General features: G+C 41.8%; 2 protein-coding genes across 2 annotated transcripts; both read right to left on the bottom strand.

Annotated features, from left to right (window-relative positions):
* Window positions 1–1,445: 1,445 nt before the first annotated feature.
* Window positions 1,446–1,841, bottom strand: LOC138909458 (uncharacterized). Its single transcript, XM_070200656.1, has one exon. It carries the CDS (start codon window positions 1,839–1,841, stop codon window positions 1,446–1,448), a length of 396 nt encoding a protein of 131 aa, XP_070056757.1.
* Window positions 1,842–2,617: 776 nt separating this feature from the next.
* LOC138909459 (uncharacterized) lies at window positions 2,618–3,358 on the bottom strand. Its single transcript, XM_070200657.1, has one exon. The coding sequence runs from the start codon at window positions 3,356–3,358 to the stop codon at window positions 2,618–2,620; it is 741 nt and encodes a 246-aa protein (XP_070056758.1).
* Between the last annotated feature and the right edge of the window lie 10,018 nt (window positions 3,359–13,376).

Here is a 13,376-nt window from a genome sequence, read left to right on the forward strand (position 1 = left end):
TTCGAGAGATCCTAAGGCCATGGAATAGTGTCTCCCGTCTATGAGGATGATGCCTTCGAACTATGACGCCTTCGGACAAAATGGCGATATTTTAGCCCATGAAGTGCAAAGATGTGACAATTGGTCACATGCGAAGATGAGACAAGACAAGGCTGAGTCTTGTGTAAGATGAGGGCAGTGCTTAGCCCTAGGTGAACAGAGGATAGTGCTAGGTCTTAGATGGCATAGTGGAGATAGTATTTAATCTTATGCAAGGAAAAGGTAATGCTTAGCCTTATGCCAAATGGGAAGACAATGCTTAGTCTTGTGCAAGGAAAGACAGTGCTTAGCCTTATGGAATCAGGGAGGCAATGCTTAGCCTCATGCAAGAAGAGGAGGCAATGCTTAATCTCATGCGATTAAGGAGGTAATGCTTAGCCTCATGCAAGAAAAGGAAACAATGCTTAGTCTCATGCAAGGAAAGGCAGTGCTTAGCCTTATTCAATTAGGGAGGCAGTGCTTAGACTCATGCAAGAAGAGGAGACAATGCTTAGTCTCATGCAAAGAGGGAGGAATGCTTAGCCTCATGCAAAGAAGGGAGACAGTGCTTAGTCTCATGCAATGAGGGAGACAATGCTTAGCCTTATGCAAGAAGAGGAGACAATGCTTAGTCTCATGCAAATGAGGGAAACCATGCTTAATCTCATGTAAGGAAAGGCAATGCTTAGCCTTATACAATTAGGGAGGCAGTGCTTAGCCTCATGCAGGAAGAGGAGACAATGCTTAGTCTCATGCAGGGAAAAACAGTGTTAAGCCTTATGCAAGAAAAACGATGAGTGATAGTGAGAAAGTAAAGTATTTCTTAGCTGGAAATGTTTGCGTTTGATAACTTTTCGTCATGAAGGTAGTGATTTGATGTATCTACGGGTATTTTTGTCTTATCATGCCTGCATCCAAAGAAAAATCGTGAGTTTTGTGGGGGAATGTTGGTTTGCGCTTTTGTCTTATGTTTTGCCTTTACTCCTGTCTTGAGGTCCTGTTTGAGTTACCCTGGGTAGTATCTGGCTGTCATAGAAATAAAGTTTTCGAAAAATATGCATGTAGTTGATAAATATAATTATTTGAAATGTAGTAGTATGAGATTTCAAATAATTTAGATGAATTTGTAACTGTGACATATTTTAGAGACATTGCGACCTCCTTGCTTTAGAATTTTGAGGGCCTAGTTTAAATGCAATACTTTGGTTGTTCCGTGTATGACGATGTCAGCTGAACTTGCTTTAAAATTTTGAGGGTCCTCCTCAAAATTCTGCCCCAGTTTTCTGATCATGGCAAAATGAAGATTTTATTAAGATGTGACTGAACCTACAGGGCTGCCTACGTATCCCTTCTTAAACGAGAATCAGGTCAAGCGTAGTTCAGTTACATCAAATGAAGAAATGTAAACAATCTTAAATATAGTATCTTTAGACTGCGTCGTTGATAGGTTTTGGCCAAATTTCTCCGTCCATTTCTGCAAGTATAAGTGCCTCTCCTATTAGTACTCGAGGAACCATGTAGGGACCTTGCCAATTGGGTGAAAACTTCCCTTTAGCTTCATCTTGATGCGGAAAAATTCGCTTTAGCACTAAATGCCCCGGTGTGAATTGCCTTGGTCTGATCCTTTTGTTGAAAGCTCTTGCCATTCTGTTTTGGTAGAGTTGACCGAGACATACTACACTCATTCTTTTTCCATCAATGAGGGCCAGTTGCTCATATCGGCTCTGTACCCATTCTGCGTCGCTGAGCTCGGCTTCTTGTATGATTCTCAGAGAAGGGATTTCTACTTCGGTAGGAGTTTCCCCAGTTGATGTGCGAACCATGGTACGATATCCAAGCGAAGAAAATGGTAGCTTCTCGTGCCATTGTTTGTAATTATCTAGCATTTTCCTTAATATCTTATTGATGTTCTTGTTGGCGGCTTCTACAGATCCATTCATTTGCGGCCTATATGCTGTGAAATTCTTATGCTTGATCTTGAAAGTTTCACACATAGCCTTCATTAAATCACTATTAAGATTGGCGGCATTTTCGGTGATGATTGACTCTGGAACCCCGAACCGGCAAACAATGCAATCCCGAACAAAGTCTGCGATGACCTTCTTGGTTAACACTTTGTAAGATGCAGCTTCAACCCATTTTGTGAAATAGTCTATAGCCACTAGAATAAATCTATGCCCATTTGAAGCAGCAGGTTTGATTGGACCGATGACATCCATATCCCAAGCGGAGAAAGGCCATGGTGCACTTGTTGCATTGAGTTCATTGGGGGCACTCGTATCATGTCAGCATGTATCTGGAATTGGTGACACTTCTGGACATACCTGATGCAGTCTGTCTCCATGGCCATCCAGAAATACCCTGCTTTTAGTATTTTCTTGGCTAGGAAAAAACCATTCATGTGCGGCCCGCAAGTTTCGACATGTATTTCCTCGAGCAATCTGGATGCTTCCTTGGCATCGACACACCGTAATAACCCCAGGTCAGGAGTCCTTCTGTATAGAATCCCTTCGCTTTGAAAGAAGTGGTTGGCTAACCTTCGGAGTGTGCATTTCTGAGTATGAGTTGTGTGCTGCGGGTATTCTCCTTTTTCCAAGTATTATTTGATGTCATGGAACCATGGATTTCCATCACTTTCTTCTTCAACATGAGCACAATAAGTTGGTTGCTTATGAATTCCTACTGGGATAGGGTCGATGCAATTCTTGTCTGGGTGTTGTATCATGGAAGATAGAGTGGCTAATGCATCTGCGAACTTATTCTGAATCCTCGGAACGTGTTTGAATTCTATCTTCGTGAATCTCTTGATCAGCTCTTGCACACAGTACATATATGGTAATATCTTAGTGTTCTTCATAGACCACTCTCCTGAAACCTGATGTACCAAGAGATCGGAATCTCCAATCACTAGCAACTCCTGAACATTCATGTCAATGGCCAACCTGAGTCCCAAGATAAAAGCCTCATTTTCTTCCATATTGTTGGTACATGGAAACCTGAGTTTTGCGGATACCGGATAGTGCTGGCCAGTTTTTGATACTAAGACAGCTCCAATACCTACTCCTTTTAAGTTCGCGGCTCCGTCGAAGAACATTCTCCAACCATCGTATGCTTCAATGATGTCTTCTCCCACAAATAATACTTCCTTGTCGGGAAAATACATTTTCAATGATTCGTATTCTCCATCTACAGGATTTTCTGCCAAATGATCTGCCAATACTTGCCCTTTGACTGCCTTGTGAGTTACATAGATGATGTCGAACTCACTCAGCAATATTTGCCATTTTGCCAACTTTTCGGTAGGCATGGGTTTCTGGAAGATGTATTTCAACGGGTCCATTCGTGATATGAGATATATGGTATAAGCACAGAAGTAGTGCCTCAACTTTTGAGCTATCCATGTCAAAGTGCAGTTGGTGCGCTCCAGCAAAGAGTACCGTGCTTCATAGGGTGTGAATTATTTACTCAGATAATATATAGCCTGCTTATTTCTTCCCGTCTCATCGTGTTATCCCAGAACACAACCAAAAGCCCTATCTAGTACGGACAAATAAAGCAGCAAAGGTCTTTCTAGTTCCGGTGGGACTAGAACATGTGGTTTAGATAAATACTCCTTGATTTTGTCGAAGGCTTTCTGGCCTTCTTCAGTCCAGCTCGTTACGGCATCTTTCTTTAATATTTTGAAAATCGGTTCACAGATCACAGTTGATTGTGCCATGAAACGACTGATATAGTTGAGACGCCTTAAGAAATTCATCACATCTTTCTTGTTCTTTGGAAGTGGCAAGTCCTGGATAGCTTTGACCTTTGACGGGTCCAATTCAATCCCTCGGCGACAGAAGATGAATCCTAGCAATTTTCCGGCATGGACTCCGAAGGCACACTTTGCAGGATTCAGTTTCAGATTGTACTTTCGAAGCCGATTAAAGAATTTTTTCAAGTCTGCTATATGATATGTGCTTCTCCTGGATTTGATGATGACGTCATCCACGTACACCTCTATTTCCCTGTGTATCATGTCGTGGAAAATGGTTGTCATGGCTCTCATGTAGTGGCTCCAGCATTCTTTAGGCCAAACAACATCATTTTATAGCAGTACATCCCCCCATGGTGTGATTAAGGCTGTCTTTTCGGCATCCTCTGCATCCATCAAGATTCGATGATACCCTACGAAGTAATCCACAAAAGACTAGAGTTCATGCTTGGCACAGTTGTCAATTAGTATGTGTATATTAGCAATGGGAAATCATCTTTGGGACTTGCTCTGTTTAGATCCCGATAATCGACACATACTCTGACCATCCCATCCTTCTTTAAAACCGGCACAATGTTGGCTAACCAAGTCGGATATTCAACCACTCTGAGAACTTTGGCTTTGATTTGCTTAGCGACCTCCTCTTTTATCTTCAAACTCATATCTGGCTTGAATTTTCTGAGCTTTTGTTTCACTGGTGGGCACATGGGATCGGTGGGTAACTTGTGAGCCACTATGGATGTGCTCAAACCAGTCATATCATCGTAAGACCATGCAAAGATGTCTTCATACTCCTTCAGGAACTGGATGTACTCTTCTTTCTCTGACGGTGATAGGTGAATGCTTATACGGGCTTCCTTGAGTGTTTCGGAATCCCCTAAGTTAACCATCTTGGTCTCGTCCAAATTAATCTTAGGCTTGTTTTCAAAATTTTCCACTTCTCTGACAATTTCCTCAGGTATTACATCCTCTTCCAGATCCTCTAAATCACTATCCTTACGCTGCGTTGTCTCATTACATGTCACAGTCGTAGGTTCATCAGGATAGGTAATAATAATGCTGTAGAGAAAAAATGTAAAGAATAATAATAAATACTAAAAATAATAATGCATAAAATAAATCTTGAAAACGTCAAACAAGTACGGCTCGATGACTCGAGCAGTTATTTCAAAACAAAATACGTTCAGAACAAAATACTGAAAATGTCTTAGATGCTCATAAAATTGCTTTTAAAATAATTGATGTTAATTACCAGGCTACCCAGGAACTCGACGGGCCCGGCATGGTGCAGCAGTCCAGTTCTTGAGAATAACTCCTTTCTCCATGGTCTGAATAGTAAGGTCTTCCTCCTCCTCCTCCTCAACTATCACACTGCAGTCCATGTCTTCATCATCCAGAAATAGCTTCCTTATGCCGGCTAGAGCTTCATCTTCTTCAGACCCCCACATTATGTCGGCTTGATGAAATGTCTGGTGTAAATGTGGTACCGGTTGTTCCAGCGGATAATAAGGACTACGCCATGGTGGCGACCAATCCTGATACTCATGCCAAGTGTATTCATACCCAAGCCCAAACATTGTACCATGACGCTTTAACTGTACCAGTTTGGTGATTCCTTGGAGATTCTTGCCGAGACCCTTGCCAGTCTCGTACCCTGTCCATAGCAATATACTTTCTATCTTGTTGCTTCGCCATTTATCCTTTCCAATTTCGTTGACGCGCTCAATGCGATGGTATGTTTCTTCACCCAGCTTCCTCCTATGTTCGATGACTGGAACAGTCTGATTGGTATAGATGGGATTACTCTCGTCTCCATGGATGATCACTTCCTGGTGATTCCATTCAAACTTCAGAACCTGATGCAGGATAGAAGCTACGGCCCCAGTGGAATGTATCCAGGGTCGTCCCAATAATAGATTGTAGGTAGCAGATATATCCAGCACTTGAAACTCAACATCAAACTAGGTTAGGCCCATCTGTAGGCTGAGGTTGATTTCTCCAATTGTGGCCCTATGAGATCCATCAAACACCTTCACATTCATACTTCCTACTCGTATCTCGTGCAGACCTTTACCCAGCCTCTTCAGAGTAGTCCGCGGACATATGTTGAGACTTGAACCCCCATCTATCAGGACCCTGGCGATGAAATTTGCCCTCAGATTGCACTGTAATATGTAGTGCCCTGTTATGACTAAGTCCTTCCGGTGGCAGCTCGTCTTCATGAAAAGTAATTTTATGGCTTTCCAACACCTGCCCAACCATGTTGGCCATTTCCCCACTGGTGATGTTGGTGGGTACATAGGCTTCACTCAACACCTTTATTAGGGCTTTCCTGTGTGTCTCTGAATTTTGCAGCAATGATAAAATGGATATCTGAGCAGAAGTTTCGTTCAAATAGTCAACCACAGAGTATTCTCTTTCTTGCACCTTCCTCCAAAGGTCGTCAGGGCCGGTATTGACGACAAATGGCTTAGACGCAGCTTCTTTGCTTGTTCCTCCCAAATGCTCGGGTGTATAAACCCTACTGGTTCTAGTCATGCCTTGTGCTGTACCTGTTTCTTCCATTTTTGCTTTTCTGTTCCTTCTTGCCTCCGCAACATAATCTCATGGTATAGCTTTAGACTAGTAAGATGGAGTAAGTGCTACCATCACAGTGAAGGGTGTGGTTACCTCAACTTCAAATGGCATTGGTGCGGCTACTTCAACTTCAATTGGTTCCTGCGTTTGCACTATAATGGGCATGAGGGTGATTGGAGAATGAGTCCAATTGACCCTTCCGGATCCCATTCTTCATCGGTCTCTATCACATTTACTCCCTCACCTATGTGATCTGGGAGAGGATTGTTATGAACATTAGGTGTAGTCTCCTTTGCCTGTATGACTTTAGTGTCAATTAATGTCTGGATCTTGTCCTTCAGAGTGCGACATTCCTCAATGGTGTGACCCTTCATGCCTGAGTGATAGGCACATGTCTTGTTTGGGTTAATCCACTGAGAAGAGTTTTCCATTGCAACAGTGGGAATGGGAGTGACATAACCGGAAGCCTTCAGTCTCTCGTAGAGTTGGTCTATGGGTTCAGTAATCGGAGTGTATTGTCTGGGTGGTCTGCGGTCGAAATTTAGCCTTGGTTTTTGATAATTCTGGCGGGCTGGTGGTAGTGAGTGGTAGTATGCGGGTTGGGGGTTATAAGTGTGGTAGGTGGCAGTAGGTTGTTGGTATCTGGGGGTGAAGGCTGGTATGCGGGTGGAGGTGTTTGGTATGTGATAGGAGACTTCAGACCTTGGGCTACCATTACTACACCCATTTCTTTCTTCTTAGAGATACCTCCCGACTGCAAAGCTTTATTTGTGGCTTGGAGTGCTTCGAAATTCGTCACCATTCCACTTTTGATCCCTTCTTTCATTCTCTCTCCTAGCTTGATGATGTCATAAAACTTATGGTTTTCAATAACTATCAACCTTTCATAGTATTGCGGGTCTTGAGCTTTGATGAAGAACTTATTCATCTGTTCTTCTTCAAGTGCCAGTCTAACCTTCGCAGCTTCAGACCTCCATCGAGTAACATACCCGCGGAAGGTTTCCATTGGTTTCTTCTTGAGATTTTGAATGTAGAAAATGTCTGGTGCATTTTCTGTGTTGAACCTGAATCGATCCATGAAATCTGACGCCATGCTCACCCAATTAACCAACCTCTTTGGGTTTTGACTGATGTACCAAGATAAAGCATCTCTAGTGAGGCTCCTCATGAACAACTTCAAACAGATTCATTCATCTTTGCCAACTCCTACCAACTTGTCACAATATGTTCTTAGATGCACTTTCGGATCACCAATTCCATCGAATATTTCAAACTTGGGAGGTTTGTAACCCTCCGTTAGTTCTACATCTGGTTATATACATAGGTCCTCCTAATTCAAACCTCAATGCCCTTGCTACCTTCGATCCTCTGAACTCTGCCAGTGAGCTTCTTGAGTTCTTCCGCCATGTTCTTGATGAGCAGGTCCTTCTCGGTGGATTCCGGTATATATATGGCTTGTTATAGGGTGTGGGGTAAAGTTTTCACATATATGGGATTGCTTTGGTGGACTCCGGGAATCTGGGCATAATGGTGGTTATTGTTTGAGTTTTGTGGATCAGGAGTAGGCTATGGTGCATTCTGAGGGGTGTGGTATGTGGTTGTTTGTGGGTATTAAGTTGGATGATGATGGTGTTGTTGAGGAGTAGGTACCGGTGGAGGGTTGTGGTTCTGAGGAGATGTGGCGTATTGATGTGGTATGGGAGGATTTAGTGGTGGGTTTTGATTCTGTGTGTTTTGGGGAGGTATCAGGTTTTGGGCATTTGTGTTTTGTTAGTTGATATCAGGGACGTTTAGGGTGAGGGAAAGGTTTGCCAATTTCCGGACCTGCTCAAGTTCCCGTTGTAGCTCTAATATTTTTGTTCCTAAAGTAGGACCAATTCATTCTATGTTGGAGTACTTTGACCGTCCGAAGTTTCAACGTTCTCTGCATTGTCCTTTCTGATACCGCTTAAATCGTCCATTTTTCCTTTCCCTTTGCTTTTGCCTTTAGGATCACTTGGTGGAGGAGGAGGTGGAGGACCTATGGATCTAGTATGATATGCGGATGATGCCAGTATGCACGAACCAACCTTGGGGAATGAGAATAATCAAAAGAAATAAAAACAAAAGGTAACCAAGTCAGTAAGGGATATTGAAAGAATGCTTGCAATATTGAACATGCTTTGCAAAATCATGTAACAGAATCGCGTCCTAATTTGGGGGACCTCGTTGTGCCCGAGGTAGGCCTAAGCGACACATAGACTTGGAGAAAATTGATGCCAATAATTGTGTCATTTCATTAATGCAAAAATGAATCAAATCCTTACTAAAACAACAATAATAAGAAAGTTACTAATGGCATTTGCCTTATTACAATCGAAATCTAAAACTAAGCTAAAAAGCAGTAAAGAACATTATTTCCTAATCTACTTGGTCCCAGAAGGACCTTCCCCATGCTTAGCTCTCTTGACTCCAGCAATCAGATTCCCCAGGTCGTGCATATCCAACAATTAGGTAAGCCTTTGCTAGATGCCCCCTTCGTTGCCATCCGTGTTCTGACAATCTGAAAGCCTCTTTCTCATCTTTCCCTCAAGCTCCATCAACCCTTGCTCCAAATATTCTAATCTTTCTGTTGATTTAGTGGCGGTTTCCCTCCATTCATTGATTGCTTCCATATCCACTTTGTGTTATTCTAGATGCCTAGCTTCAGACCCGAAGACCCTTTTGCGTAACCTCCTATACGTGACTTGTGCTTCAGCAGCATCATTTATGATCCTATTTTTTAGATTAATTCCCGGCTTGACGTCTCCTGCTATATCGTCCACTAACCATGATGGGTAGAAGTACACATGGCCAGCATGATACCTATCAGGCTCAATAGTATCCTTTTCCACAATGACCTTCTGATTCCACATATGTTGTGCCTCGAACTTGAATGGAATAATGTCCCCTCTAAAATCTAGTTTGTATTGGACCATGTTGGAAACCCGAGGTATAACCTATTTTCTTCCCGCTTGTCTCATTACCCTTATAGGAGCATAAAGATAGATGCCCCTTAACCCGATCAGTACTAGGTGAGTAGTCTCTCTTGACCTGATGATGAACTCACTTCTAGGAAACCATTCAAACATCCAATGTACCTGCTCGTTCGTCAGACTGCTGAATAAACGCACCCAGCTCACAACATTTTCAGGTTGTGCAAACCTGTCTGGGATAAATGTCATTCTCTTTGGGTGATGGTAAGCTATGTAGTCATTCAATGGTCGATGCAAAAGCTCTTGGCGATATTCTCCTCTTTGAAAATGCTCTAATAACCAAACTTGCAGTAACAAATTACAACCCTCGATGTGCCCGAACCCCTGCTTTCACCGATCTAGAGCATGGTACATCTCGGCTAGGATCATGGGAATGATGGTGTAAGTCTGTCCCTCAATGCCTTCTATCGAAGTTTTGGCGACCATGGCTAAACGGATATGAATCCTTCCCCCTTTTATTGGAAATATCAACAACCACAAGAAGCAGATAATGAACACATAAACCCGATAATGCGTCCAACCCAAGGAAGTAATGGCAAGTTCATCATGATGAAGGCGATATGACTTGCTGTGCCCATAACGCTCATAAAGGAATTCAAATGGGATGTATGACTTCTTCAAACAAAGCAACTCATCATTTTTCTTGAAACCCAACATTTTCAGAAAACCGCGAGGGGTGTGATTCTCTGGCACTAATAACCCTGGACTATCCCACGGCAGCTTAGCGAAACCTCCTATTTCCTCTAAGAGAGGAGTCATTTCTATGTTACTGAAGCGGAAGACAGCCCTTTTCTCATCCCAAAACATAGTAGCGGCCTCAATAAATGCTTTATTCGGTCGGATGTCTAACAAGGACGGCAAATTACCAAGGACCCTTCTCACATGATTCTTGTTGCTAGGCGCGAGATTTTTCCACCAATCAAATAACAGAGGTGGGATGTTTTGGACCATGCCGAACCTGGGGACTTCGTGCTTCATTTTCTGCAAACAAAAAGAGTTAGCCCTTCCCCCCTCTAGATTCGACTATTTACACATTAATGATCAACATATTGGCCTATTTTCTCCAAGTAATGCACATAACGTGACGATGTCCATTGGGATTGTGGAAATCCCATCGGACTTTGGACAAGGCTTATCTTAGCGGGCTATCACGTTAGCAACGTTCTAACCCGTACTAGATTTAACATGATGCATATACATTTAATGTTGGAGTGAGGTTTCTAGAATGGCCTAGATTGATACTCCCAAGTGGACAACTTGAGAGGGAAAGGCACGGGACCATCGACTACACCGTTGACCGACTAGTTTATCGCAAATAAGTCTTTCCGATTTAAAAGGGTAATTTTGGAAGAGCGCGAATACTCATCAAGCTCCGCTATGTTGATAATTGGCACGAGTGGAGTATGATGTGGAGCATGCTTTATGCAGAGATAATAACACATTGCCAAGTATTTGCATGATAAATATGTAAAAAGCGGTAAATACAGTATTAAGGTAAAACATGAAAAACATAAAAGAAAGACAAAGAAAGAAGTTAATCCGTGGAATATATGCGAGAATGTAATAAAGCAAACAAGAGAGTAGGGGACGGGAGAGGCATGATATAGCTAATGAAAAGAAGTTAGAGCAACTAAGGGCGAATAGGAAAAAGGATGTGCATGTTATAACAAATTTAAGCAAATAAAGGTGGAGAAGGGAAAGGATGTGCATGTTATAACAGGTTTAAATAAGTAAAGGTGAGCGGGAAAGGGATGTGCATGTAATAGCAAAATTTAACAAATAAAGATGGAAAAGGAATGTGCGTTTTATAACAAAGAAAACTAATTCCACATAAGCCAAGTTCATTATGGTAAGAGCCTAAGGTTCCCTAGCAGAGTCGCCATGCCATAGACCCCGTTTTCTCGCGAATCGGGGTATGTGTTAGCCTCGATTTCACCCGTATATAGATAGCCCCCACGTTTCCCAGAGAGTAGGTTTGCCGAAATGATGGAAATTATCGCACCCCATTTTCTCGCAAAAGCGAGTCTCGACGTGTGACAACTCTTTTGGATGGAAGATAAGGTGTTAAAAGAAGAAGAGTTGCCACCTAACGATTTTTAAGGTGCGTTAGGGAACCTATTTGCAAGTAACTCTGTTTTGACTAGTCAACGTCATCAAAGATCGGGTAAGGGTTCAAATTACCTCAAAGAGAAAGTTTTAGGCACTCTTCGAGGTCTACAACTGTGGGTCCCGACCGAACTTCAAACTATGTGGATTATAATTAGACGAGATGATCAAATAAACAAAGAGAATAAAAGGTAAAAGGGTTTTATTATAACACAATGAGAATTGGTACAAATCTTAACGCCTACAAGGATACAACTATAACGGTCTATATTAGGTGACTAAGTGTATAAAGGAAAGGAGGGGGTCCTAAGTTTTTAGCCCAAAGGATCATCCCCCTGCAACATAAATAATACTTTGCAACTCCCTTGAGGTAGGGAATTACTCATATTATCCAGCGGGCACATACTATCATCTCCTGTTACCCGATTACTATATTTAAGTTGTTTACCTAAAGCGCTCTAATTCAATTCTAAGCCATGCCCTATGCGTGCACTATCCGTCCCATACCTATGGTCCAGGAGGTATTGGACCTCTATTTGGGTGGTTATCGACCTTACTTAGGTTGCTCAAATATGTCAAAACTAGGCGACATATAAAACACATAGGACTTCATGTAAAGACAGTTAAGGACTCAAGTTAGCCTCCACACTTAGACAATAAATGCACGCAAAACAGGTTTTCGCATTGAGCGTTAGGCAATTTCAGAACTTGAGACAAATTAAAGCCATTAAGCCCTGTAGGCATGGTTTCTACGTGATTCCGGATTCCAGCAACATGATTACTCTTAGTGAAGAGGTAGTAGACTATTTACGAACTTTAAAGCTATTAACGCTGGTTTTGTAGATACCAGTTTTTAGATAAGTCACATTGTCCTATAGGCATGATTTCTAATAATGGCATAGTTAAACAATGAAAACAATTCTGGGAACCCAACCTTGATAAGTTTATCTCATAAACAAGATTAAGCGAGTGACAATATCCTATAGGCAGGATCTCTAGCAATTGACATCGAACCTGATCTTATAATACCTTATCCCTATGAGCATGTTATCTAGGCGGAGCAATATGATAATGGTAACATTAGCTAATTGGTTAATTAAGGTCCTATAGACATGATTTCTAAGCGAAGATAAGTAAAACATAAGCTAGTATAGTTCTATAGGCATGGTATCTAATGAATATGCTGTAGTTAAATGAATTGAAAGAAAGTTCATTGGCATTTGCTTCCTATAGGCTTGCTGTCTAGTAACACGTAGCAGTAGACATAGAAATAAATGAAGCATTTAAACTCATGCTTTGATGATAGACGAGTAGTGTGTGTGTGATTCTCTTAATGACATGATTTCTAACAGTGCACATAGAAATTGAAAAACATATATAGCAGGTTGGATAACAAGTAAATCATATGAATCCTATAAGTATGCTTGCTACCCTTTCATGCAAACATTAAGTATACCCGTTTTCCCATTTTTACTAACACTCCAAATTGTTCATTACAAAGTTATTATAGGCCCAGTAATGAATATAATGACAAGGGATTATACAAACTATAACAGCGGGCCTATAACAGGCTCAAAATAAATTCCCCAGCACTGCCTGGGCCTTCAATAAAACTCTTTCTTCACCAATTTAGCGCACCCAGATTAACATGGAACTATATCCATCAGCACAACCCAGAAATCACAGAGGAACCCAAGCTAAAACAAGATAGCCACAGATTGACCACATGACCAAACATCGAGTTACCCAGAAATCATTTAAACAAAACAACTTGCATGTTCAATAGATAGAATGAGGGAAGAACTAAATGTCAGAGATAGCTCAGGTATTAGAAGTAAAGAAAGTGGCCAAAAGACCCCAAGTCCTAATGTGTTAGAGTTCACAAGAGTCTCAAATGGACCCCGAGC

Source organism: Nicotiana tomentosiformis, chromosome 4 (assembly GCF_000390325.3).
Source record: "Nicotiana tomentosiformis chromosome 4, ASM39032v3, whole genome shotgun sequence".
Taxonomy (NCBI): domain Eukaryota; kingdom Viridiplantae; phylum Streptophyta; class Magnoliopsida; order Solanales; family Solanaceae; genus Nicotiana; species Nicotiana tomentosiformis.